General features: G+C 56.7%; 1 protein-coding gene across 1 annotated transcript; it reads right to left on the reverse strand.

The window, feature by feature from the left end:
• Positions 1 to 1,544: 1,544 nt before the first annotated feature.
• On the reverse strand, positions 1,545 to 26,288 carry ALKBH1 (alkB homolog 1, histone H2A dioxygenase). The gene is made up of 6 exons (XM_082275290.1): positions 26,157 to 26,288; positions 14,766 to 14,874; positions 6,195 to 6,357; positions 6,023 to 6,113; positions 5,204 to 5,397; positions 1,545 to 2,042 (listed from the first exon to the last, which is right to left on the reverse strand). Exons 1-6 carry the CDS (start codon positions 26,265 to 26,267, stop codon positions 1,589 to 1,591), a joined length of 1,122 nt encoding a protein of 373 aa, XP_082131416.1. The 5' UTR covers positions 26,268 to 26,288; the 3' UTR covers positions 1,545 to 1,588.
• Positions 26,289 to 26,305: the final 17 nt, after the last annotated feature.

Raw genomic sequence — 26,305 nt, forward strand, 5'->3', positions numbered from 1 at the left:
CCACTCTATCCTGGAAGGCTGGTAAGGATTCCCCTTTCATAAAGGACAAGCCCAGGATCCATTGCAGCTTGAGCACATTGTGTAGACCTCAGAGCCTCTACCTTTGTCCTCTCCCACCCGCTGCATTGTGATGGGGAAGAAGCCTGTAGGAAAGATCCCAGGCTTGATGTTTCCTCCAGCTGAGATCAAAGCAGCGTGAGCCAGCAGCACCTTGCAGAACAGCACCACCTGGTGGAGAGACTGATGTGACTGGCTCAGTGTTCTCTGTACAGCACTGCAATACCAACCGCCCAGCCACTATTTACGTCGGTCGTTTAACGCTAAATAACGGGGTTATGGCAGCAGATATCTGCCATAATCCCGGTATTTTTTTAAATAGCGGGCAGTCGGCTTTCATATAAGGGTGGTCCCAGCGGCGGATTCGCCGCGGGAATCACCCTTACGGTGCGGCGGACGAGCCCTCCTGGCTGTCTTCCCCGCCTACCAGACCGCCAGCAGGGGGAAAAACTATCCAGTTCCGGATCCTCAGAGACAGGACAAGATGGCCCTCACTCGACTCTATGGTTTTGGAGGATCAGAGCGACGTCAAACGTCGTTGCTTAGCAACAAGTTTAAAGGGCCGATTTTTTTCAACAATTTTTTTTTCATTTTTAGTGTAGTTATGAGGTCTTTTTGACCCCAGATCTCACAATAAAGAGGTCCTGTCATGCCTATTTCTATTTACAAGGGATGTTTACATTCCTTGTAATAGGAATAAAAATGATCAAAATTATTTTTTTTTAAAAACTATGTAAAAATAAAAAATAAATAGGAAAAAAAAAAATAAATTAATGCGCCCTGTCCCTGTTAGCTCGCGCGCAGAAGCGAGCGCATATGCAAGTTATGCCCACCGCCCACATATGTAAAAGGTGTTCAAACCGTGTAAGGTATCGCCACTATCGTTAGAGCAAGAGCAATAATTTGAGCCCTAGACCTCCTCTGTAACGCTAAGCTGGTAACCTGTAGAAATTTTTAAAATGTCGCCTATGGGGATTTCTTATTTTTTAATTCCAAAAAGTGAATTTCTTCCAAAAAAAAAAAATTGCGTTTGGAAGACCGCTGCGCAAATACGGTGTGATAAAAAATATTGCAACCATGTCCATTTTATTCTCTAGGCTCTCTGCTAAAAATATATATATAATGTTTGGGGGTTCTAAGTAGTTTTTGAGCAAAAAAAATGATTTTAGCTTGTAAACACCAAGTGTCAAAAAATAGGCCCAGTCTTAAAGTGGTTAATAACAATAGTGTAGGACTATGGCGGGACATTAGAGTGTAAGCTCCTCTGGTGCAGGGACTGATGTGACTAGTTCAGTGTTCACTGTACAGCACTACAGTATATGTCAGAGCTATATAAATGTATAATATTAGTACGTGAATGTGGTGGGACATTAGAGTGTAAGCTCCTGTTTCTCAGAGACTGATGTGAATGGCTCAGTGTTCTCTGTACAGAAGATAGGAGATTGAACTCACACTCCGGGATCTCACTCCACAAAACAGAGGAAAGGTTTTATTAAAAATAGAAATATTCTTTTATTTAATAAAATAATGTTCAGTCATCCTCCTGGGGTGTCTTTGATGTTGTCTTGGCCCGTTTTATCTGCAGTTCTATCTCAGTTACCTCATCGCTGTGATAGGACCCTCCAGTGGTCATATGATCAGTCTTAGTGTCCGTGTCCTTCGGGAATGACCCCCCTTCCTGCAGAACTTGGCGCACAGTCATATTGATACGGGAGTCGTGGAGGTAGGCTGCACACACCTCCCAGTCCTGGGGGGAACACGGCTCAGTCAGGGAATTAATGTCAGATTCTTCTGCACATGGAGGATCAGACAGTTCGGGGGGGAAGAGTCCGCCTGCAGGGTGGCGCAGAATCCGTGGAACAGCGTGGTACAGCAAGCGGCTGGCTCCAGACATGACCATAATGTCACCACTGTTCATCATCATCGCTGTAGGAGCCACTTCCCGGGTCTGCCCCCCCAACAAGAATATACTGGACTGGCCAAAGCTGCAAGACATAAAGGGGTACACCGGTCAAACATGAAAATGTGCATGTGAACTGGTCTGAATCTGAAAAAATACATTCATGTTTATCCATTTGCCCTCTGGAAGATTTACCCCCCTTCCCGACCAAGCCTTTTTTTGCAAAAGGGCACTGCGTTACTTTAACTGACAATTGCACGGTCATGCAAAACTGTACACAAATACATTTTAAGTCCTTTTTTCCCCCACAAATAGAGCTTTCTTTTGGTGGTATTTGATAACCTCTGCGGTTTTTATTTTTTGCGCTATAAACAAAAAAACAGCGAGAATTTTGAAAAAAAAAAGAAAATTATATATATTTTATTTTCTGCTATAAAACATATCCAATAAAACAAATGAAAAATAAATGTAATTTCTTAATCGATTTAACCATTTAAGCCCCGGAAGATTTTACCCCCTTCCTGACAAGGGCCTATTTTGCGATTCGGCACTGCGTGACTTTAACGGACAATTGCGCGGTCGTACAACGCCGTACCCAAACGAAAATGACGTCCTTTTTTCCCCACAAACAGAGCTTTCCTTTGGTGGTATTTGATCACCTGTGCGATTTTTACTTATTGCGCTATAAACAACTATAAACAAAAAAAAGCGTCAATTTTGAAAAAATAACAATATTTTTCACATTTTTTTATATAAAATTCCCCCCCAAAAAATGTAAAAATCAATTTTTTTTAACATTTTAGGCCAATTTGTTTTCTGCTACATATGTATGGTAAAAAAAATTGCAATAAGCGTATTTTGATTGGTTTGCGCAAAAGTTATTGCGTTTACTAACTAAGGGAAAGATTTCTGTCATTTTTGGTGTTTTTTTTTTTTAACGAGTAATGGTGGCGATTTTGCGGGACTGCGACATTGCGGCGGACAGATCGGACCCTTGACTGACATTTTTGACACTTTTGGGGGTACCAGTGACATTACTACGGTAATCAGTGCTATACATATGCACTGTTACTGTAAAAATGACACTGGCAGGGAAGGGGTTAACTTTTTTGGAGAGGCAGGGGTTAAATGTGTCCCTAGGGACGTGCTTCTTACTGTAAAGGGGCATGGCTTTTCATGTAACCACAGAGACACACGATCCTAAATAGCAGGATCGTATGATGTCTGCTGTTACACCAGGGAGAATGACAGGCGGCTTTGTTTACATCAGCCGCCTGCCTTTCTCCCTCTGCAGCGGACGATCGCGGGTGGCCGGCGGACATCCGAGCCGCCGGTCACTCGTGCTGGAATGTCCGTGAAAGAGCGGGGGCGCGCCTCCGGCGGCACGCGCTCGACCTCTATTGGCTCGCGGGCGAGTGACGTATATATACACGTCACTTTGCCCAGGAGGGGCTTACCGCCACCGTAAATAGTCGTGCGGCGGTCGGCAAGAGGTTAAGCCAATATATATTCTGCTACATATTTTTCGTAAAGAAAATCCCAATAAGCGTATATTGATTGGTTTGCCATTTGTGACCGGCTGTGATTGGACACAGCCGGTCACGTGGTAAAAAGCCAATTTAATTGGCTCTTTACCTAGATCGGGAATGGGCTCTGTCCGAGGGACGAGCTTCGTCCCCGATCGCCGCGGCTGGGGCGAGACTGGGCGGACGTCATATGACGTCTGCCCGGATCGAGAAAGACTTCCTGCCGGTGTCATTTGATAATACGCCGGGAGGGAAGTGGTTAAAAAATACTTATATTGACTTATTGGTTATTATACCCTTGCTGTAATAGTTAATGAAATTCATTATTTGTATATTCTTTATTTGGAAAACTGAATAAAATCCCTAAAGTTATAAAAAGGTGAACTTATCCTTTAACTGCTTTCTGCCAGCGTCATTGTAAAATGACGGATGGGTGGGAACCCTAATGTTCTGGGAGGATGTCATATGAATGGGCCGCGCTGATGACTGATCAGTGTACTGGCCTGCTGCCGGTAACATGATCGCTGTGACCAATCACAGCAGTCCACATGACAGTTGCAAACGATGAATGGCTTCTTTTCATGCCATTCATTGTATACAATTGTGTTGCTGTGATTGGTCACAGTGATCACATGGTACAGACAGGGCCAATCACAGCCCATTTGTACCATGTGATTAGCTGTGGCCAATCACAGCTAATCACAACAATAGAGTGTCACTCTACACACTGTCATTGAGTAAAAATATGTGCTTATAGCAGTAAAATGCACTGCTATAAGCAATTCTAGTATATATATATATACATATATATATATATATATATATATATATATATATATATATATATATATATATATATATATATATATATATATATATATACATATATATATATATAAATTCTCATCAACCCCCCAGAATAGTACAATGTTACTATGGTAGCACTGTGTTGCTTTGGTCACAGTGAGTAAAAAAAAAATTCAAAGTGCGACAGCAAGGGGGTAAAAGTGCCAGGTATTGAAGTGGTTAAATAGAAAGTTCATGGGTGGAGCAAGGAGTTCAAAGTTCGCCAGAGATGAGATATAAAATAAAGTTGTCTAGGGCAGTGGTCCTCAACTCCGGTCCTTGGGGCCCACTAACAGGCCAGATTTTAAGTATTACCTTGGGGAGATGCAGACTAGAATACTGCAATCGCTGAGCAGCAAATGAGATCACCTGTGATGTAATTTAGTTATCTTGCAAACCTGGCCTGTTAGTGGGCCCCGAGGACCGGAGTTGAGGACCACTGGTCTAGGGGATCGAGCAGGGAGCTGTCCAGCATTTTAAGTGGCACACTCAGAAGAGCTACAGCACAGAAGCAACAGAGGTCCTAGGTTGAGATCTGGATCTTGACACCCACACGGCTCAGTTCACAGGCACTGGGTACAGAGAACATCCAAGGGCCTCTGTACCCTGTGATTGTTCATAGAAGTTCCCACAATGCACAAAAATGCCACCCCTTTTGCAAGCCTGCAGCAGCGCCATTAATTCTTAATGACACCAAAAGGCACTTAGCTTTCGAATAGGCTTGAGTACATGGTGTGATTTTCGCCTGTAGGGCATCCATTTAAAATTATAGGGTTCCCTAAACTTGATAAAATCGACAACACATGCACACCCTTTCACCTACATAGATGTGAACAGAGCGTAAGTGTAGAGGCACAGAGGCTGGAGCACTCACCTGAAGGACAGTAGGGGGCTCTGGTGGTCCAGCTCTGCCTCATCTACGTGGATCCCCAGTGACGAGTCCATGTGATAATAGTTGAGGATTCCGGCTTCGGCTTTGAAGTTGGAGAAACCACAAGCGAGCGCCACACAGCGGGAGAGCTCCCCTAGGTCCGCTGGAAATGGGGTGAACTTCTCTTTGTAGTATTTCTGCACCAGGAGACAAGTGAGAGAGCTTGTTGGATATCCTGTTTCCACCATAAACTGACCCCACCCAACATGACCGCTATGAGATAAGACAGAGTACAAGAACAACAAAGAGATTCAAACTTGCTGTTCTGGGAACACCAATGACAAAAGCCCCGTACACACGTACTGATTGTCGGCCGAACGATCGGCCGTCTTTTGTCGGGTGCTGTCCTGTCGGCTGAAAACTGCAAAAGACTGCACACAAATTTTATCGGTTAACAACAGCCGACTGCAGAAGTGATATCATGTGATGGTTAACTTTCCTTGTGTTTTTTCTTTTCTGAGCATGCCCAGTCTTGCTAATCTGCTGTTTGTCGGCCGAATTCTGTACTGACTGGCGAACAATCGGCCGTTCTGGTGACGGCCAACAAAAATTTTAAAGTCTGCACGCCAGATTCTGTTCGGCCGAAAATTCGCTGTCAGTTGTCGGAAGCATCATACTAACAAGCCGACGATCGGACGGCGGCCGAATATTTACGGCCGACAATTGCTACGTGTGTACGGGCCTTAAGCAATGAGAAAGTTTAGGCCAGGTGTTCCTGACTCTGCCCACTGCGGCCAAGTGAGCAGAGGGACTCTTTTTTACCTTGGTGTCCCAGTTGTAATGGAAGCCGAGTGTCACCCATCGCAGCTTCTCCAGCAGTGTTTTCTCCCGGCGTTTCTGCATCATTTTATTCCTGTTAAGACAGAGAACACGTCATGAGACCAGGCTCTGGCCAATAAGTGTAGGCCCAGGGGGGTGTGTGTCCTCACCTCACCTGAGATGCTTCTCACTGATGCTCCACAGGTCAGCTGTCTTCTCCGAAGACACGTGCAGGTCCAGGTTACATACATTAGGTTTTCGGGGATAGGACTTAAGACACTGGCGAACCCATCGATGCTGCCAACCGGGCAGAAACGGGTTAGTAATGAAGAGGAAGCCTGGAGGGGAGGAGAAAGAAGAGTAGAGGGAGGAGCTATGACCAGGGCCTGAATTGTACACAGAGATCAGAACAGTGGAACATACAGAATGAGCCAGGACCAGAAGGGGGAGGGGTAAGGCAGAGTGGAGTTCTGCCACATGTCACTTCCCAATCTAAAGCAGGCCATAGACGATTCGAATTTCGTTCGAAAATCGTAAATGGCAGTGTTATCGAACGATTTTCGTATCGTTAGTGTGGTATGTAAAACGTTCGATTTTCGTACGACAGCAAAAATTCACATATCCAACATGTTGGGTTTTTTTGCGAAAATCGGCCGAATTTCGTATCATTAGTGGGGGAGTTGTATGATTTCGCCTAACAAAACACAGAACAGTAGGGAGTGTGTCCGGTAGAGATGTGGTTAAAAGGCACAAAAAAACGGAATTTTTGTAAAATCTTACCTGTAAAATTCCTTTCTCCGAGTCCTCCGACAGTCGCCGCCTCTTCATATTCGTCACATATGGGGTATTAGACTTTGCTCCGAAGGAGTAGCTAGGCAACAGAATATGTTAACAATAAAGCTTTTAACATATCCCACCCTCAAGGGGTGGTCCCCTCAGTCAATACCCTCCTACTTCCTGCAACCATATCTCAGTTTTAGTGGAATAACAGTAGAGTATACAACCAAACCCCAAAAGAGGGGCGGGGGCGGCGACTGTCGGAGGACTCAGAGAAAGGAATTTTACAGGTAAGATTTTACAAAAATTCCGTTTTCTCTTACGTCCTCCGACAGTCGCCGCCTCTTCATATTCGTCACATATGGGGACGTCCCAAAGCAGTGCAAACATGAGGGGTGGGAAACGCATCCGCGCCGAAAAGGCAACGCAGTCTCCGCATCAAAGAAAGGAACCTTACCAAAGGAAGGAAACCAGCTGGGCAACAGGAAAAACAAGTGCTCAACAGGAGCAACAACCCAGGAAAAGACAAAAAACCAGGGGATACAAAACTTATCCCAACAGCCAGGAGTCCCCAACAAGGGACCCTAGGGAACAGCCGCACTAAGAACCTTGCGGCCAAAGGAAGCATCCGCCGATGCCTGAACATCTACTCTGTAGAATTTTGTGAACGTGTGTACGGTCGACCAGGTCGCCGCCTTACACACCTGGGCTACAGAAGCCCCATGACGACAGGCCCAAGACGTACTCAAAGATCTAGTAGAGTGCGCCTTCACAGGCACAGGGGGAACCTTCCCCTGCAAAGCATAGGCCTGTTCAATGGTCTGCCTGATCCATTTGGCGATGGTAGAGGCCGAAGCCGCCATGCCCTTCCGAGGACCCTCTGGAAGAACAAACAAGGAGTCCGTCTTTCGAAAAGACTCGATAAGGGTAAACCCTTATCACCCGAACAACATCCAGAGAATGCAATCTCACCTCCTTTGGATGTTTAGGCTTCGCGCACAACGAAGGCAAGACAATATCCTCATTAAGATGGAATTCCGAAACTCGTTTCGGAAGAAACAAAGGATTAGGTCGCAAGACCACCTTATCCAAATGAATAACCAGGTACGGAGACTTGCAGGACAAAGCCGCTAGCTCCGACACTCTGCGAGCCGAAGTGATCGCCACCAAAAAGGCGACCTTTTTGGACAACATAGACAACGAGATCTCCCTGATCTGTTCAAAAGGAGCACGTTGTAACACAGATAGAACGAGATTCAAGTCCCAAGGGGGCAGAGGATCCCGCCTAGGGGGGACCAGATGCCGCACACCCTGAACAAAGGTGCCAACCAAGGAGTTGGAAGCCACGGGACGTTGAAACAGAACGGCCAGCGCAGACACCTGACCCTTTATCGTAGCCAGCGCCAAACGCTGATCAACACCCGTTTGAAGGAAAGACAGCACACGGGAAACCGAGTACGTGCGGGGTGAAAACCCCCTGGACTCACACCAGGCAAAATAGGCCTTCCAAGTACGGTAATAAACCTTCCCGGAGGAAGACTTCCTCGCGTTGATTAAAGTATGAACGACCTCTGGAGAGAGACCCCTCTCCTTCAGGACCTCGGTCTCAACAGCCAGGCCGTCAAAGCCAGCGACTGTAAAGCAGGATGGTATATCGGTCCTTGAGACAGTAGATCGTCTCGAAGAGGCAGACGCCACGGGGCGTCGACCGCCAGATTCACGAGGTCTGCGTACCAGGACCGGCGAGGCCAGTCCGGTGCCACAAGAATCACCGTGCTGCGTTCCGAGTGTAACCTGCGAAGGAACCTGGACAGCAACTGAATCGGTGGAAACGCGTACATCAGCCTGTACTGATGCCACGGGGCCACTAACGCGTCCGACGCGTCTGCCCGAGGGTCGCGCGTCCTTGCCACGAACCTCTTCACCTTGTTGTTGAGACGAGACGCGAACAGGTCCACATCTGGAAGACCCCACTTCGCGCACAACATCTGGAAGACAGCCGGGTGGAGAGACCATTCCCCCTGATCCAGGGTCTGGCGACTCAGATAGTCCGCCTGCCAGTTCTCCACCCCCGGAATGTGAACCGCCGTTATCGCCGGGACATGAGTCTCGGCCCAAGACAGAATGTCGGCCACTTCTCGAGCCGCTCGGGCACTCCTGGTGCCCCCTTGGTGGTTGATGTAGGCCACCGCCGTGGCATTGTCCGTCTGCACCCGAACCGGGCAGCCCTGCAGCCGGTCCGTCCAGCGATGAAGACAGAGACTTATCGCACGCAATTCCAGAATGTTGATCGGAAGGGAAGACTCCCCCTCCGACCAAGTCCCCTGGGCGGACAGAACGCCCAGAACTCCACCCCAGCCCGACAGGCTGGCATCCGTGGTGATTACCGTCCACGAGATCGGACGAAACGACTTGCCCCCGGACACCAACGGGGACTGGAGCCACCACAGAAGGTTTCCTCTGGTGCGATGACTCAACGAGATTTGAAGATCCAGAGATCGAGGTCGCCCGTCTCACCTGGACAGGATCTCCGCTTGGAGACCCCGCGTGTGAAACTGGGCGAATGGAATCGCCTCGAAGGCCGAGACCATCAATCCCAGACATCTCATACACGTCCGCAGAGACGAGTGCGGAACGTCCCTGAGGGACCTGACTTCCTCCTGGAGAGTCCTGAGCTTGTCTTCCGGCAGGAAGACCTTCGCCTCCACCGAGTCCAGAATCATTCCCAGATAGGGAAGACGAACAGACGGACTCAGTGTCGACTTTGGAAAATTTATCGTCCAACCAAACTCCTGCAGAGTTTGCATCGTGACAGACAGGTCCTTCTCCAGACCCTGGCTGGTCGCAGACCGAACCAGAATGTCGTCCAGATAGCCCAGGACAGAAACGCCCTGGGCCCTCAATAATGCCAGAACCGGTGCAAGCACCTTGGTGAAGACCCGCGGAGCCGAGGCGAGACCAAAGGGCAACGCCACGAACTGGTAGTGATCCTCCGCAATGGCAAATCGAAGGTACCTCTGATGACCCTCGAATATGGGGATGTGAAGGTACGCATCCTTCAAATCGATGGAGGCCATGAATTCCCCCGGAACCAGGGCAGCCACCACCGACCGCAGGGATTCCATGCGGAACTTGCGAACCCGCACAGAGCGGTTCAGAGCCTTCAAGTCCAGAATCGGACGAACCTTGCCCTCCTTTCTGGGCACGGTGAACAGATTGGAATAAAACCCCCGAAACCTGTCCCGATGAGGCACCGGAACCACCACTCCCTGAGCCCTCAGGTCCCGCACCGCCAGGTGCAGGTCCCGCAAGCGCTCTGGAGACAGTTGAAGATTTGAGGGAAAAAATCTGCTCTCCGGCCGAGAGAGAAACTCGATCTTGTAACCAGATCGAACGATTTCCTGAACCCATCTGTCCCGCACACGGGCCAACCAGGGCTGAAGAAAACCGAGCAAGCGTCCCCCCACCCCAAAACTGGGTGAGGGCGCCCCTTCAGGCCGAACTGTTATGGGCTGCAGGTCCGGATTGGCCGGACTTCTGTTTACCAGACCAGGGCTTCTTCTGAGAGCCTTGACCTTTGAACGGTTTGCCCTTGTAGTGCGGCCGAAAGGCACGAAAGGACCCCTGAGGGGGCCGAAAATTAGCATGCTTCTTCCCAGAAGCCCCCTTAGCCTTGGGGAAATGGGGCAAGAGAGTGCTCTTACCCCCGGTGATACCCTTAATCAACACATCCAGGGACTCCCCAAAAAGGCGAGACCCATCATAAGGCAGATTGGCTAAGGTCTTACGTGAAGATTGGTCCACCGACCAACATTTTAACCAAACCAGGCGGCGAGACAACACCGCCACGCTGTGCACACGTGCAGCCAACGGAATCAGGTCCAGGTCCGCATCACACAGATACATGACACCCTGGTGGATTTGATCCACCATATCCAGGGTCGCCGGCGAGGCCGAGTCGGCCACTAGGACGCGCCTAAGCATCTGCGTCCAACTTGCGATCGCCTGGGCCGCCATGAGAGAAGCAAACAGAGCCTTAAGCATAGAACCCGTAACAGAATAAGTATGACGGGCAAGAGACTCCAGTCTCCTATCCGTGGCATCACGGAAAACAGGGGAATCCTCTGCAGGAATCGCAGTGGCTTTGTTCAAAACCGCAATTGCATGATCCACTGGTGGAGGCACACACCACCTTTCATCAGTGGAAGGCGAAAAAGGATAACGCAGCTTGAATCTACTTGGTACCGCAAAAGGTTTGCGCAGATTGCGCCATTGATCCTTAACAGCGCGCTGAAAATCATCATTGCAGGGAAAAACCTGCGGCGTCCTGCGTTTCCTCTGCGTCCCATAAGCCGCCAAGGCAGCGGGGGGACACACTTCGTCCTGCAAACGCAGCGTTTGCTTAATGGAAGCAATCAACTCATCCATGATTGCAAGCTCTTCAGGCGAGCCAGGGGGAGAATTATCAACCCCCTCAACTTCAGCCTCCACCTCAGACCCCACTAGATCAAGAGAGGAGCGGGACCCCGATAAGGAGGCCCCTGCCATAACAGCCCCATCACCTTCACCCTCAGAATCAGAGGAAAGAGCAACTCTGGGCCTTTTAGTAGATTGAGCAGCCACCAGCATTTGCACCTGAGCAGCAAGGCCAGCCACAATAGTGGCTAAATCCCCCCCTGGGGGGGAAACTGCGGTCCCCTGGCTTTCCACCAATACTGTAGGAAATTTGCCCTCCTGAGAATCCATTGCCCCTGTAATGCCAGACAACCAAGGGTTAACTGCCCCTTTTAAGCAAGCGCGGCAAGCGCAGCCCACCGCACCACACTCAAGCACAATGAGCCCCCCACAGGAAATATGCAAACTGAACACAGGCAATGGATAGCAAGAACAGAAGGATAAAACCTGAGGAGACCCTCGCCGCTGCCTCGATCGGTGTTCCTGGAAAGAGGAAGTGATGCTGCCAGGGCGCTCTATGTAAGCCTATGGAGGCTACAAGAAAATGGCCGCCATGCATGTAAACCATGCGGCCGGAGCGGGTGTAGGCAAAATGGCGTCGTTTGGCGCCGAAACCGCCGCTCCACAGTGCATTAAAACACACATTACATTCCAATATCAGAATACATGTCAGATCGCCGCAGCGATCGCTGTATATGCCCAAACATGCCAAAAAAACATGCCCCACAGCACACAGCTTCTCACACTGACCAGTCTGACACACACAGTGTCATACAGCTCCCCCCCCCCCCTTGCAGCCCACAGCATGCAGCCGAGAGATAGGGAGACAAGCAGTGTGAATAGAGGCAGGTTACACAGTCCCAGACTGACACCCCCCCAGACAGACAGGTCCCCACATAAATACACTTACCTCACATGGCGTGGGGGACCCGCACAGGCGAACAAGCCGCTGCACATGAGGCAGGGAGAGTCGCAATTCAAGACGCACAAAATGGGGGTTAAGAAACCGCACAGCGTCCAGTGAGGTAGCCACCTCACCAATCATCCCTGCACCGAACAGGGATGGGTCGTTCACTATGCCAGGAGCGTTACCTGGCTGAACGCTCGATGGCAGACTGGGAAGCCACTGACCCACGACCTGCGACCAGGGGGATCAGCCCGAGACCCAGTCCGCATGATCCTCTTCATCCGAAGAACTAACTAACGCTGACAAAATAACAGCTAAGTAAAGGTAGAGAGAAAACTCAAACAAAATTTTAAAAAGAAGAAAGAGTCTGGGACAGAAAGTCCCAGCACAGAGAGAGCCAGCCACTCCTGACAAGCTAGACATAAAAACTGAGATATGGCTGCAGGAAGTAGGAGGGTATTGACTGAGGGGACCACCCCTTGAGGGTGGGATATGTTAAAAGCTTTATTGTTAACATATTCTGTTGCCTAGCTACTCCTTCGGAGCAAAGTCTAATACCCCATATGTGACGAATATGAAGAGGCGGCGACTGTCGGAGGACGTAAGAGAAATAGTGTTTTGTCGTACGATTTTCAGCTCACATTGATGGTACACTCGATGATGTGCATGAGTGCCGCTTTCGTTTATCGAACGATAAATCGTACGAAATTCGAATCGTCTATGGCCTGCTTAAGCCTCTCCTCCACCCATTCACCTACCACGGTCCACTCTAAGCTCCTCCTCCACCCACCAAAACCCAATCTAAGCCCTTCCACCAACCACTGTCCAATTTAACTCCATCCTCCACTTACCGCCCTACCATGGCCTAATCTAAGTATCTCTTCCACCCACCCAACTGCCACTGCTCAATCCAAGTCCTTTCAACCACCACCCACTGCCCAATCTAAGCCCCTCTTCCAGTCATCCATATACCACTGCGCAATCTACGCCCCCTTTCTCTACCACTGCCCATTTCAAACCCCTTCTCCAACTACATATAATGACCAACTCCTAGCCCCTCCTCCACCACCCACTGCCCAATCTAAGCCCCTCTTCCAGTCATCCATATACCACTGCCCAATCTATGCCCCCTTCACCTACCACTGCCCATTTCAAACCCCTCCTCCAACTACATATAATGGCCAACTCCTAGCCCCTCCTCCACCCTCCACTGCTCAATCTAAGCCCCTCTTCCAGCCACCTACTCACCACTGCCCAGTCTATGCCCCCTTCAAATACCACTGTCCAATTTATGCACTCTTCACCTACCAATATCCAATTCAAACTCCTCCTCCACCTACCTATATGGCCCACTCCTGGCCCCTACTCCACCCCCACTGCCCTATCTAAGCCCCTCTTCCAGCCATCCCCCTACCACTGCCCATTTTTTGCTCTCTTCACCTACCACTGTCCAATTCAAATTCCTCCTCCACCTACCTAAATGGCCCACTCCTAGCCCCTTCTCCACCAACCACTGCCCTATCTAAGCCCCTCTTCCAGCCATCCTCCTACCACTGTACAGTCTATGCACCCTTCACCTACCACTTCCCAATTCAAACCCCTCCTCCACCTACCTAAAATGGCCCACTCCTAGCCCCAACTCCACGCCTCATTGCCCAATCTAAGCCCCTCTTCCAGCCACCCCCCCTACCACTGCCCAGTCTATGCCCCCTTCACCTACCACTGCCCAATTCAAACCCCTCCTCCACCTACCTAAAATGGCCCACTCCTAGCCCCAACTCCACCTACCACTCCCCAAACTAAGCCCCTCCTTCAATCACCTACCCACATCTGCCCATCTAGGACAAAACTCCAACCACCTACCACTGTCCAATCTAAGTAACTCTTTCACCCACCACTGCTCATTCTAAGCCCCTCCTCCACCCATCTAAGACCATCCTCCACCCAGCTATCACTGCCCAATCTAAGTAACTCTTCCACTCATCTATTGCTGCCCAATATAAGCCCCTCCCCCAATCACCTACCTACCTCTGACCATCTAAGACCATCCTCTACCCACCTACCACTGTCCAATCTAAGCTCCTCCTTCACCCACCAATGCCCATTCCAAGTCTCTCCTTTACCCACCTGCTCATCTCAGACCATCCTTCACCTACCTACCACTGCCTAATCTAAGTCCTTCCTCCACCCACCTACCACTGCCGATTCTAACCCCCTGCTCCACCCACCTACCACTTCCCAATCTAAGCCTTCTCCTCCACTCACCTACCACTGCTTAATCAAGATATCTCCTCCACCCCCCTCATGGCCCCAGAAAGCAAACTATAGGCAAATATTCTCTTTCGGAGCTGGGGCATCCCACCCCCCCCCCCCCCTTTACATCCAAACTACAACATGGCGGCCTCAGACAACGATTAAGGGTCTGTGTGCTGCAGTATGGTATGTGGGAGATACCCAAGGTATACACAGCTGGCTCCTGGGGGGTGGGGACATGCTAGTTCAAGGGCTCTTCATCCCTCAGTGCGCACACTGTGGCAGGTCCCCAGTTCAATCACTAGTATTTCCACATGGAGAAGATTCAGAGCAAAATGTATGGGTGAGCCATACCTGGGTACCCCTCCAGGCGATAGGCCTTCCAGAGCTCCAGCGGTTGCAGGCCAACTCTCCCAGCATCCTGATTACTAAGAGCACCAACAGCCAGCTGTGCGCACTTCACCTGCAGGGGAGAAGGAGATATTAATTAGTGGGATTTAGTGGGATTCAGCCAATCAGATTCACCAATGGGAGGCTGGAGTTGTGTCTCGGGGGGGGGGGGGGTTCTCTGTATTACTGGGGAATATTATTATTATTGCTCAGCCTTAATGAAAGGGTGGACCATGGTCCAAACCCCGACCAAGTGACGCTCCTGTCCGAACCTTCAGCCTGCAGCGCTAGATCTCTGCTGCACTACAATCATTCTAAGACCACCAGCGTGATAGCAACCAATGACGTCACTTGTGCACCCTGCCCTCTTCAGCAGGTTTCTCTACCCAGGTCCTGCCCCTTGCAGCATGCTTAGTCCTAAATCTCCCACTCCTGCCTACAGGGACTTATCCATCAGGTACACTGTTTACTTAGATGGGGACACTTGCTCTATGGGACCACCTGCTCTATGGGGGCACTCTGATGGGGACACCTGCTCTATGGGGGCACTCTGATGGGGACACCTGCTCTATGGGGGCACACTGATGGGGATACTTGCTATATTGGGGCACTCTGATGGGACCCCCTGCTCTATGGGGGCACTCTGATGGGGACACCTGGTCTATGGGGGCACACTGATGGGGACACTTGCTATATTGGGGCACTCTGATGGGACCCCCTGCTCTATGGGGGCACTCTGAAAGGGACCACCTGCTCTATGGGAGCATTCTGATGGGGACACCTGGTCTATGGGGGCACACTGATGGGGACACTTGCTATATTGGGGCGCTCTGACAGGACCCCCTGCTCTATGGGGGCACTCTGATGGGGGCACTCTGATGGGGACACCTGGTCTATGGGGGCACACTGATGGGGATACTTGCTATATTGGGGCACTCTGATGGGACCCCCTGCTCTATGGGGGCACTCTGAAAGGGACCACCTGCTCTATGGGAGCACTCTGATGGGGACACCTGGTCTATGGGGGCACACTGATGGGGACACTTGCTATATTGGGGCGCTCTGACAGGACCCCCTGCTCTATGGGGGCACTCTGATGGGGGCACTCTGATGGGGGCACTCTGATGGGGACACCTGGTCTATGGGGGCACACTGATGGGGATACTTGCTATATTGGGGCACTCTGATGGGACCCCCTGCTCTATGGGGGCACTCTGACGGGGACACCTGGTCTATGGGGGCACACTGATGGGGGCACACTGATGGGGACACCTGGTCTATGGGGGCACACTGATGGGGATACTTGCTATATTGGGGCACTCTGAAAGGGACCACCTGCTCTATGGGAGCACTCCGATGGGGACACCTGCTCTATGGGGGCACTCCGATGGGGACACTATTGATATTGGTGGTAATCTACTGGTGTGAAGGGGCACTCTGATGGGAACACATGATGTAAAGGGCCACTCTGAAGGGGGATAAATACAGTTGAAATGCTGTGAAAATTGTACATTTCTCATGTAATGATAGACATAGAATGACTACAATCTTTCTGAGTCAAAGCACAGACTTGAGATTCAGAGCTCAGCTGAAAGAAAATTTTAGTGACCGGACCTCCCTGAATTTTAATTCAATATAAACGTTATAGCTGGAATAGGAAATTTCCCTCTTTATCAGTGTAATCTAAGTGTGGAGGGGGTCAGGGGGGAGTGTAATGGTGGTGGAACTTTGGGATTGGGGCGGTTCACAGGAGTGCAGTCAGTGGTAAGTAATGGGGGAGGGCTGGGGTCTGGGGAGCCTAGGAAATAGTAGGGGTCAGGGGAGTGTCCTGTGATTGCGGGGTGGGTAGGGGGTCCTGTGATTGCGCGGTGGTAGGGGGGGGGGAGGGTCCTGTGATTGCGGGGTGGTTGGTCCTGTGATTGCAGGGTGGTTGGGGGGGGGGTCCTGTGATTGCGGGGTGTCCTGTGATTGCGGGGTGGTTGGGGGGGGGGGTCCTGTGATTGCGGGGTGGTTGGGGGGGGGGTCCTGTGATTGCGGGGTGGTTGGGGGGGGGGTCCTGTGATTGCGGGGTGGTTGGAGGGGGGTGTCCTGTGATTGCGGGGTGGTTGGAGGGGGGTGTCCTGTGATTGCGGGGTGGTTGGGGGGGGGGTGTCCTGTGATTGCAAGGTGGTTGGGGGGGGGTCCTGTGATTGCGGGGTGTCCAGTGATTGCGGGGTGGTTGGGGGGGGGGGTCCTGTGATTGCGCGGTGGTAGGGGGGGGGTCCTGTGATTGCGCAGTGGTAGGGGGGAGGAGGGTCCTGTGATTGCGGGGTGATTAGGGGGGAGGAGGGTCCTGTGATTGCGGGGCGATTAGGGGGGAGGAGGGTCCTGTGATTGCGGGGTGGTTGGGGGGGGGTGTCCTGTGATTGCGGGGTGGTTGGGGGGGGGGGGTCCTGTGATTGCGGGGTGCTTGGGGGGGGTCCTGTGATTGCGGGGTGGTTGGAGGGGGGTGTCCTGTGATTGCGGGGTGGTTGGAGGGGGGTGTCCTGTGATTGCGGGGTGGTTGGGGGGGGGGTGTCCTGTGATTGCAAGGTGGTTGGGGGGGGTCCTGTGATTGCGGGGTGTCCAGTGATTGCGGGGTGGTTGGGGGGGTCCTGTGATTGCGGGGTGGTCGGGGGATGGGGGGTCCTGTGATTGCGGGGTGGTTGGGGGGGGGTGTCCTGTGATTGCGGGGTGGTTGGAGGGGGGTGTCCTGTGATTGCGGGGTGGTTGGAGGGGGGTGTCCTGTGATTGCGGGGTGGTTGGGGGGGGGGTCCTGTGATTGCGGGGTGGTTGGGGGGGGGGGGTCCTGTGATTGCGGGGTGGTTGGGGGGGGTCCTGTGATTGTGGGGTGGTCGGGGGGGGGGGGGGGTCCTGTGATTGTGGGGTGGTCGGGGGGGGGGGGGTCCTGTGATTGCGGGGTGGTTGGGGGGGGGTCCTGTGATTGCGGGGTGGTTGGAGGGGGGTGTCCTGTGATTGCGGGGTGGTTGGGGGGGGGGGTCCTGTGATTGCGGGGTGGTCGGGGGTCCTGTGATTGCGGGGTGGTTGGAGGGGGGTGTCCTGTGATTGCGGGGTGGTTGGGGGGGGGGGTGTCCTGTGATTGCGGGATGGTTGGGGGGGGGGTGTCCTGTGATTGCGGGGTAGTTGGGGGGGGGGTCCTATGATTACGGGGTGGTTGGAGGGGGGTGTCCTGTGATTGCGGGGTGGTTGGGGGGGGTCCTGTGATTGCGGGGTGGTTGGGGGTGTCCTGTGATTGCGGGGTGGTTGGAGGGGGGGTGTCCTGTGATTGCAGGGTGGTTGGAGGGGGGTGTCCTGTGATTGCGGGGTGGTTGGGGGGGGGGGGTGTCCTGTGATTGCGGGGTGGTTGGGGGGGGGTCCTGTGATTGCGGGGTGGTTGGGGGGGGGTCCTGTGATTGCGGGGTGGTTGGGGGGTCCTGTGATTGCGGGGTGGTTGGAGGGGGGTGTCCTGTGATTGCGGGGTGGTTGGAGGGGGGTGTCCTGTGATTGCGGGGTGGTTGGAGGGGGGTGTCCTGTGATTGCGGGGTGGTTGGGGGGGGTCCTGTGATTGCGGGGTGGTTGGGGGGGGGTGTCCTGTGATTGCGGGGTGGTTGGAGGGGGGGGGGTGTCCTGTGATTGCGGGGTGGTTGGAGGGTGGTGTCCTGTGATTACGGGGTGGTTGGAGGAGGGGTGTCCTGTGATTGCGGGGTGGTTGGAGGGGGGTGTCCTGTGATTGCGGGGTGGTTGGGGGGGTCCTGTGATTGCGGGGTGGTTGGGGGGGTCCTGTGATTGCGGGGTGGTTGGAGGGGGGTGTCCTGTGATTGCGGGGTGGTTGGAGGGGGGTGTCCTGTGATTGCGGGGTGGTTGGGGGGGGGTCCTGTGATTGTGGGGTGGTTGGGGGGGGGTCCTGTGATTGCGGGGTAGTCGGGGGTCCGGTGGTTGGGGGGGGGGTCCTGTGATTGTGGGGTGGTCGGGGGGGGGGGGGGTCCTGTGATTGCGGGGTGGTTGGGGGGGTCCTGTGATTGCGGGGTGGTTGGAGGGGGGTGTCCTGTGATTGCGGGGTGGTCGGGGGGGGGTCCTGTGATTGCGGGGTGGTTGGAGGGGGGTGTCCTGTGATTGCGGGGTGGGTCCTGTGATTGCGGGGTGGTCGGGGGGGGGTCCTGTGATTGCGGGGTGGTCGGGGGTCCTGTGATTGCAGGGTGGTTGGAGGGGGTGTCCTGTGATTGCGGGGTGGTTGGAGGGGGGTGTCCTGTGATTGCGGGATGGTTGGGGGGGGGCGGTCCTGTGATTGCGGGTGGTCGGGGGGGGGGGTCCTGTGATTGCGGGGTGGTTGGAGGGGGGTGTCCTGTGATTGTGGGGTGGTCGGGGGGGGGGGGGGTCCTGTGATTGCGGGGTGGTTGGAGGGGGGTGTCTTGTGATTGCGGGGTGGTTGGGGGGGGGGGTCCTGTGATTGCGGGGTGGTCGGGGGTCCTGTGATTGCGGGGTGGTTGGAGGGGGGTGTCCTGTGATTGCGGGGTGGTTGGAGGGGGGTGTCCTGTGATTGCGGGATGGTTGGGGGGGGGGTGTCCTGTGATTGCGGGGTAGTTGGGGGGGTCCTATGATTACGGGGTGGTTGGAGGGGGGTGTCCTGTGATTGCGGGGTGGTTGGGGGGGTCCTGTGATTGCGGGGTGGTTGGGGGGGTCCTGTGATTGCGGGGTGGTTGGAGGGGGGGGGTGTCCTGTGATTGCGGGGTGGTTGGAGGGGGGGGTGTCCTGTGATTGCGGGGTGGTTGGAGGGGGGTGTCCTGTGATTGCGGGGTGGTTGGGGGGGGTGTCCTGTGATTGCGGGGTGGTTGGGGGGGGGGGGGGGGTCCTGTGATTGCGGGGTGGTTGGGGGGGGGGTCCTGTGATTGCGGGGTGGTTGGGGGGGGGGTGTCCTGTGATTGCGGGGTGGTTGGAGAGGGGTGTCCTGTGATTGCGGGGTGGTTGGAGAGGGGTGTCCTGTGATTGCGGGGTGGTTGGAGAGGGGTGTCCTGTGATTGCGGGGTGGTTGGGGGGGGGGGTCCTGTGATTGCGGGGTGGTTGGGGGGGGGGTCCTGTGATTGCGGGGTGGTTGGGGGGGTCCTGTGATTGCGGGGTGGTTGGAGGGGGGGGGTGTCCTGTGATTGCGGGGTGGTTGGAGGGGGGGTGTCCTGTGATTGCGGGGTGGTTGTAGGGGGGTGTCCTGTGATTGCGGGGTGGTTGGGGGGGGGGTCCTGTGATTGCGGGGTGGTTGGGGGGGGGGTCCTGTGATTGCGGGGTGGTTGGGGGGGGGGTCCTGTGATTGCGGGGTGGTTGGGGGGGGTCCTGTGATTGCGGGGTGGTTGGAGGGGGGTGTCCTGTGATTGCGGGGTGGTTGGAGGGGGGGGTCCTGTGATTGCGGGGTGGTTGGGGGGGGGTCCTGTGATTGCGGGGTGGTCGGGGGGGGTCCTGTGATTGCGGGGTAGTCGGGGGTCCGGTGGTTGGGGGTCCTGTGATTGTGGGGTGGTCGGGGGGGGGGGGGTCCTGTGATTGCGGGGTGGTCGGGGGGGGGGTCCTGTGATTGCGGGGTGGTTGGAGGGGGGTGTCCTGTGATTGCGGGGTGGTTGGGGGGGGGGGTCCTGTGATTGCGGGGTGGTTGGGGGGGTCCTGTGATTGCGGGGTGGTCGGGGGGGGGGGGGTCCTGTGATTGCGGGGTGGTCGGGGGGGTGTCCTGTGATTGCGGGGTGGTTGGAGGGGGGTGTCCTGTGATTGTGGGGTGGTCGGGGTCCTGTGATTGCGGGTGGTCGGGGGGGGGGTCCTGTGATTGCGGGGTGGTTGGAGGGGGGTGTCCTGTGATTGCGGGGTGGTTGGAGGGGGGGGTCCTGTGATTGCGGGGTGGTTGGGGGGGTCCTGTGATTGCGGGGTGGTCGGGGGGGGGGGGGTCCTGTGATTGCGGGGTGGTCGGGGGGGGTCCTGTGATTGCAGGGTGGTTGGAGGGGGTGTCCTGTGATTGCGGGGGGGGTCCTGTGATTGCGGGGTGGTTGGAGGGGGGTGTCCTGTGATTGCGGGGTGGTTGGAGGGGGGTGTCCTGTGATTGCGGGGTGGTTGGGGGGGTCCTGTAATTGTGGGTTGGTCGGGGGGGGTCCTGTGATTGCGGGGTAGTCGGGGGTCCGGTGGTTGGGGGGGTCCTGTGATTGTGGGGTGGTCGGGGGGGGGTCCTGTGATTGCGGGGTGGTTGGGGGGGTCATGTGATTGCGGGGTGGTTGAAGGGGGGTGTCCTGTGATTGCGGGGTGGTCGGGGGGGGTCCTGTGATTGCGGGGTGGTTGAAGGGGGGTGTCCTGTGATTGCGGGGTGGTCGGGGGGGGGTCCTGTGATTGCGGGGTGGTTGGGGGGGGGGTGTCCTGTGATTGCGGGGTGGTTGGGGGGGGGGGTGTCCTGTGATTGCGGGGTGGTTGGGGGGGTCCTGTGATTGCGGGGCGATTAGGGGGGAGGAGGGTCCTGTGATTGCGGGGTGGTTGGGGGGGGGGTGTCCTGTGATTGCGGGGTGGTTGGGGGGGGGGGGTCCTGTGATTGCGGGGTGGTTGGGGGGGGTCCTGTGATTGCGGGGTGGTTGGAGGGGGGTGTCCTGTGATTGCGGGGTGGTTGGAGGGGGGTGTCCTGTGATTGCGGGGTGGTTGGGGGGGGGGTGTCCTGTGATTGCAAGGTGGTTGGGGGGGTCCTGTGATTGCGGGGTGTCCAGTGATTGCGGGGTGGTTGGGGGGGTCCTGTGATTGCGGGGTGGTCGGGGGATGGGGGGTCCTGTGATTGCGGGGTGGTTGGGGGGGGGTGTCCTGTGATTGCGGGGTGGTTGGAGGGGGGTGTCCTGTGATTGCGGGGTGGTTGGAGGGGGGTGTCCTGTGATTGCGGGGTGGTTGGGGGGGGGGTCCTGTGATTGCGGGGTGGTTGGGGGGGGGGGTCCTGTGATTGCGGGGTGGTTGGGGGGGGTCCTGTGATTGTGGGGTGGTCGGGGGGGGGGGGGTCCTGTGATTGTGGGGTGGTCGGGGGGGGGGGGGGTCCTGTGATTGCGGGGTGGTTGGGGGGGGGTCCTGTGATTGCGGGGTGGTTGGAGGGGGGTGTCCTGTGATTGCGGGGTGGTTGGGGGGGGGGTCCTGTGATTGCGGGGTGGTCGGGGGTCCTGTGATTGCGGGGTGGTTGGAGGGGGGTGTCCTGTGATTGCGGGGTGGTTGGGGGGGGGGTGTCCTGTGATTGCGGGATGGTTGGGGGGGGGGGTGTCCTGTGATTGCGGGGTAGTTGGGGGGGGGGTCCTATGATTACGGGGTGGTTGGAGGGGGGTGTCCTGTGATTGCGGGGTGGTTGGGGGGGGTCCTGTGATTGCGGGGTGGTTGGGGGGGTCCTGTGATTGCGGGGTGGTTGGAGGGGGGTGTCCTGTGATTGCGGGGTGGTTGGAGGGGGGGTGTCCTGTGATTGCAGGGTGGTTGGAGGGGGGTGTCCTGTGATTGCGGGGTGGTTGGGGGGGGGGGTGTCCTGTGATTGCGGGGTGGTTGGGGGGGGGTCCTGTGATTGCGGGGTGGTTGGGGGGGGGTCCTGTGATTGCGGGGTGGTTGGGGGGTCCTGTGATTGCGGGGTGGTTGGAGGGGGGTGTCCTGTGATTGCGGGGTGGTTGGAGGGGGGTGTCCTGTGATTGCGGGGTGGTTGGAGGGGGGTGTCCTGTGATTGCGGGGTGGTTGGGGGGGGTCCTGTGATTGCGGGGTGGTTGGGGGGGGGTGTCCTGTGATTGCGGGGTGGTTGGAGGGGGGGGGGTGTCCTGTGATTGCGGGGTGGTTGGAGGGTGGTGTCCTGTGATTACGGGGTGGTTGGAGGAGGGGTGTCCTGTGATTGCGGGGTGGTTGGAGGGGGGTGTCCTGTGATTGCGGGGTGGTTGGGGGGGTCCTGTGATTGCGGGGTGGTTGGGGGGGTCCTGTGATTGCGGGGTGGTTGGAGGGGGGTGTCCTGTGATTGCGGGGTGGTTGGAGGGGGGTGTCCTGTGATTGCGGGGTGGTTGGGGGGGGGTCCTGTGATTGTGGGGTGGTTGGGGGGGGGTCCTGTGATTGCGGGGTAGTCGGGGGTCCGGTGGTTGGGGGGGGGTCCTGTGATTGTGGGGTGGTCGGGGGGGGGGGGGGGTCCTGTGATTGCGGGGTGGTTGGGGGGGTCCTGTGATTGCGGGGTGGTTGGAGGGGGGTGTCCTGTGATTGCGGGGTGGTCGGGGGGGGGGTCCTGTGATTGCGGGGTGGTTGGAGGGGGGTGTCCTGTGATTGCGGGGTGGGTCCTGTGATTGCGGGGTGGTCGGGGGGGGGTCCTGTGATTGCGGGGTGGTCGGGGGTCCTGTGATTGCAGGGTGGTTGGAGGGGGTGTCCTGTGATTGCGGGGTGGTTGGAGGGGGGTGTCCTGTGATTGCGGGATGGTTGGGGGGGGGCGGTCCTGTGATTGCGGGTGGTCGGGGGGGGGGGTCCTGTGATTGCGGGGTGGTTGGAGGGGGGTGTCCTGTGATTGTGGGGTGGTCGGGGGGGGGGGGTCCTGTGATTGCGGGGTGGTTGGAGGGGGGTGTCTTGTGATTGCGGGGTGGTTGGGGGGGGGGGTCCTGTGATTGCGGGGTGGTCGGGGGTCCTGTGATTGCGGGGTGGTTGGAGGGGGGTGTCCTGTGATTGCGGGGTGGTTGGAGGGGGGTGTCCTGTGATTGCGGGATGGTTGGGGGGGGGGGTGTCCTGTGATTGCGGGGTAGTTGGGGGGGTCCTATGATTACGGGGTGGTTGGAGGGGGGTGTCCTGTGATTGCGGGGTGGTTGGGGGGGTCCTGTGATTGCGGGGTGGTTGGGGGGGTCCTGTGATTGCGGGGTGGTTGGAGGGGGGGGGGGTGTCCTGTGATTGCGGGGTGGTTGGAGGGGGGGGTGTCCTGTGATTGCGGGGTGGTTGGAGGGGGGTGTCCTGTGATTGCGGGGTGGTTGGGGGGGGTGTCCTGTGATTGCGGGGTGGTTGGGGGGGGGGGGTCCTGTGATTGCGGGGTGGTTGGGGGGGGGGTCCTGTGATTGCGGGGTGGTTGGGGGGGGGGTGTCCTGTGATTGCGGGGTGGTTGGAGAGGGGTGTCCTGTGATTGCGGGGTGGTTGGAGAGGGGTGTCCTGTGATTGCGGGGTGGTTGGGGGGGGGTCCTGTGATTGCGGGGTGGTTGGGGGGGGGGGTCCTGTGATTGCGGGGTGGTTGGGGGGGGGGTCCTGTGATTGCGGGGTGGTTGGGGGGGTCCTGTGATTGCGGGGTGGTTGGAGGGGGGGGGTGTCCTGTGATTGCGGGGTGGTTGGAGGGGGGGTGTCCTGTGATTGCGGGGTGGTTGTAGGGGGGTGTCCTGTGATTGCGGGGTGGTTGGGGGGGGGGTCCTGTGATTGCGGGGTGGTTGGGGGGGGGTCCTGTGATTGCGGGGTGGTTGGGGGGGGGGGTCCTGTGATTGCGGGGTGGTTGGGGGGGGTCCTGTGATTGCGGGGTGGTTGGAGGGGGGTGTCCTGTGATTGCGGGGTGGTTGGAGGGGGGGGTCCTGTGATTGCGGGGTGGTTGGGGGGGGGTCCTGTGATTGCGGGGTGGTCGGGGGGGGTCCTGTGATTGCGGGGTAGTCGGGGGTCCGGTGGTTGGGGGTCCTGTGATTGTGGGGTGGTCGGGGGGGGGGGGGGGTCCTGTGATTGCGGGGTGGTCGGGGGGGGGGGTCCTGTGATTGCGGGGTGGTTGGAGGGGGGTGTCCTGTGATTGCGGGGTGGTTGGGGGGGGGGGTCCTGTGATTGCGGGGTGGTTGGGGGGGTCCTGTGATTGCGGGGTGGTCGGGGGGGGGGGTCCTGTGATTGCGGGGTGGTCGGGGGGGTGTCCTGTGATTGCGGGGTGGTTGGAGGGGGGTGTCCTGTGATTGTGGGGTGGTCGGGGTCCTGTGATTGCGGGTGGTCGGGGGGGGGGTCCTGTGATTGCGGGGTGGTTGGAGGGGGGTGTCCTGTGATTGCGGGGTGGTTGGAGGGGGGGGTCCTGTGATTGCGGGGTGGTTGGGGGGGTCCTGTGATTGCGGGGTGGTCGGGGGGGGGGGGGGTCCTGTGATTGCGGGGTGGTCGGGGGGGGTCCTGTGATTGCAGGGTGGTTGGAGGGGGTGTCCTGTGATTGCGGGGGGGGTCCTGTGATTGCGGGGTGGTTGGAGGGGGGTGTCCTGTGATTGCGGGGTGGTTGGAGGGGGGTGTCCTGTGATTGCGGGGTGGTTGGGGGGGTCCTGTAATTGTGGGTTGGTCGGGGGGGGTCCTGTGATTGCGGGGTAGTCGGGGGTCCGGTGGTTGGGGGGGTCCTGTGATTGTGGGGTGGTCGGGGGGGGGTCCTGTGATTGCGGGGTGGTTGGGGGGGTCATGTGATTGCGGGGTGGTTGAAGGGGGGTGTCCTGTGATTGCGGGGTGGTCGGGGGGGGTCCTGTGATTGCGGGGTGGTTGAAGGGGGGTGTCCTGTGATTGCGGGGTGGTCGGGGGGGGTCCTGTGATTGCGGGGTGGTTGAAGGGGGGTGTCCTGTGATTGCGGGGTGGTCGGGGGGGGGTCCTGTGATTGCGGGGTGGTTGGGGGGGGGTGTCCTGTGATTGCGGGGTGGTTGGGGGGGGGGTGTCCTGTGATTGCGGGGTGGTTGGGGGGGTCCTGTGATTGCGGGGTGGTCGGGGGGGGGTCCTGTGATTGCGGGGTGGTCGGGGGGGGGGGTCCTGTGATTGCGGGGTGGTCGGGGGGGGGTCCTGTGATTGCGGGGTGGTTGGAGGGGGTCCTGTGATTGTGGGGTGGTCGGGGGGGGGGGGTCCTGTGATTGCGGGTGGTCGGGGGGGGGGGGTCCTGTGATTGCGGGGTGGTCCTGTGATTGCGGGTGGTCGGGGGGGGGGTCCTGTGATTGTGGGGTGGTCGGGGGGGGGGGTCCTGTGATTGTGGGGTGGTCGGGGGGCGGGGGTCCTGTGATTGCGGGGTGGTCGGGGGGGGGGTCCTGTGATTGCGGGGTGGTCGGGGGGGGGGGTCCTGTGATTGCGGGGTGGTTGGGGGGGTCCTGTGATTGTGGGGTGGTCGGGTAGGGGGGGGGGTCCTGTGATTGCGGGTGGTCGGGGGGGGGGGGTCCTGTGATTGCGGGGTGGTCGGGGGGGGGGGGTCCTGTGATTGCGGGTGGTCGGGGGGGGGGGGGTCCTGTGATTGTGGGGTGGTCGGGGGGGGGGGGGGTCCTGTGATTGCGGAGTGGTTGGGGGGGGGGGGTACAGCGAAGAGGACATGTATGCATACAATGCAGTGAAAGTTTCTCTATAGTTGAGGTCATGCTGCAGTCAGACCCCCCCTTTATAATCTCTCACCCCCTTCTCTCCGGGCCGGAAGGTGACGGCCCCCCCGGCATCGGGACTCCTCCGGTAGAGGCGGAAAATCTTCCGGAAAGCCTCCTCCCCCTCCAGCACGGCCGCCGACATCTTCACCTCTGACGTCACTGGGCGAGGCGGAGCTTAGA

This window comes from Pelophylax lessonae, assembly GCF_965119305.1.
Source record: "Pelophylax lessonae genome assembly, chromosome: 13".
In the NCBI taxonomy this organism is placed as follows: Eukaryota; Metazoa; Chordata; class Amphibia; order Anura; family Ranidae; genus Pelophylax; species Pelophylax lessonae.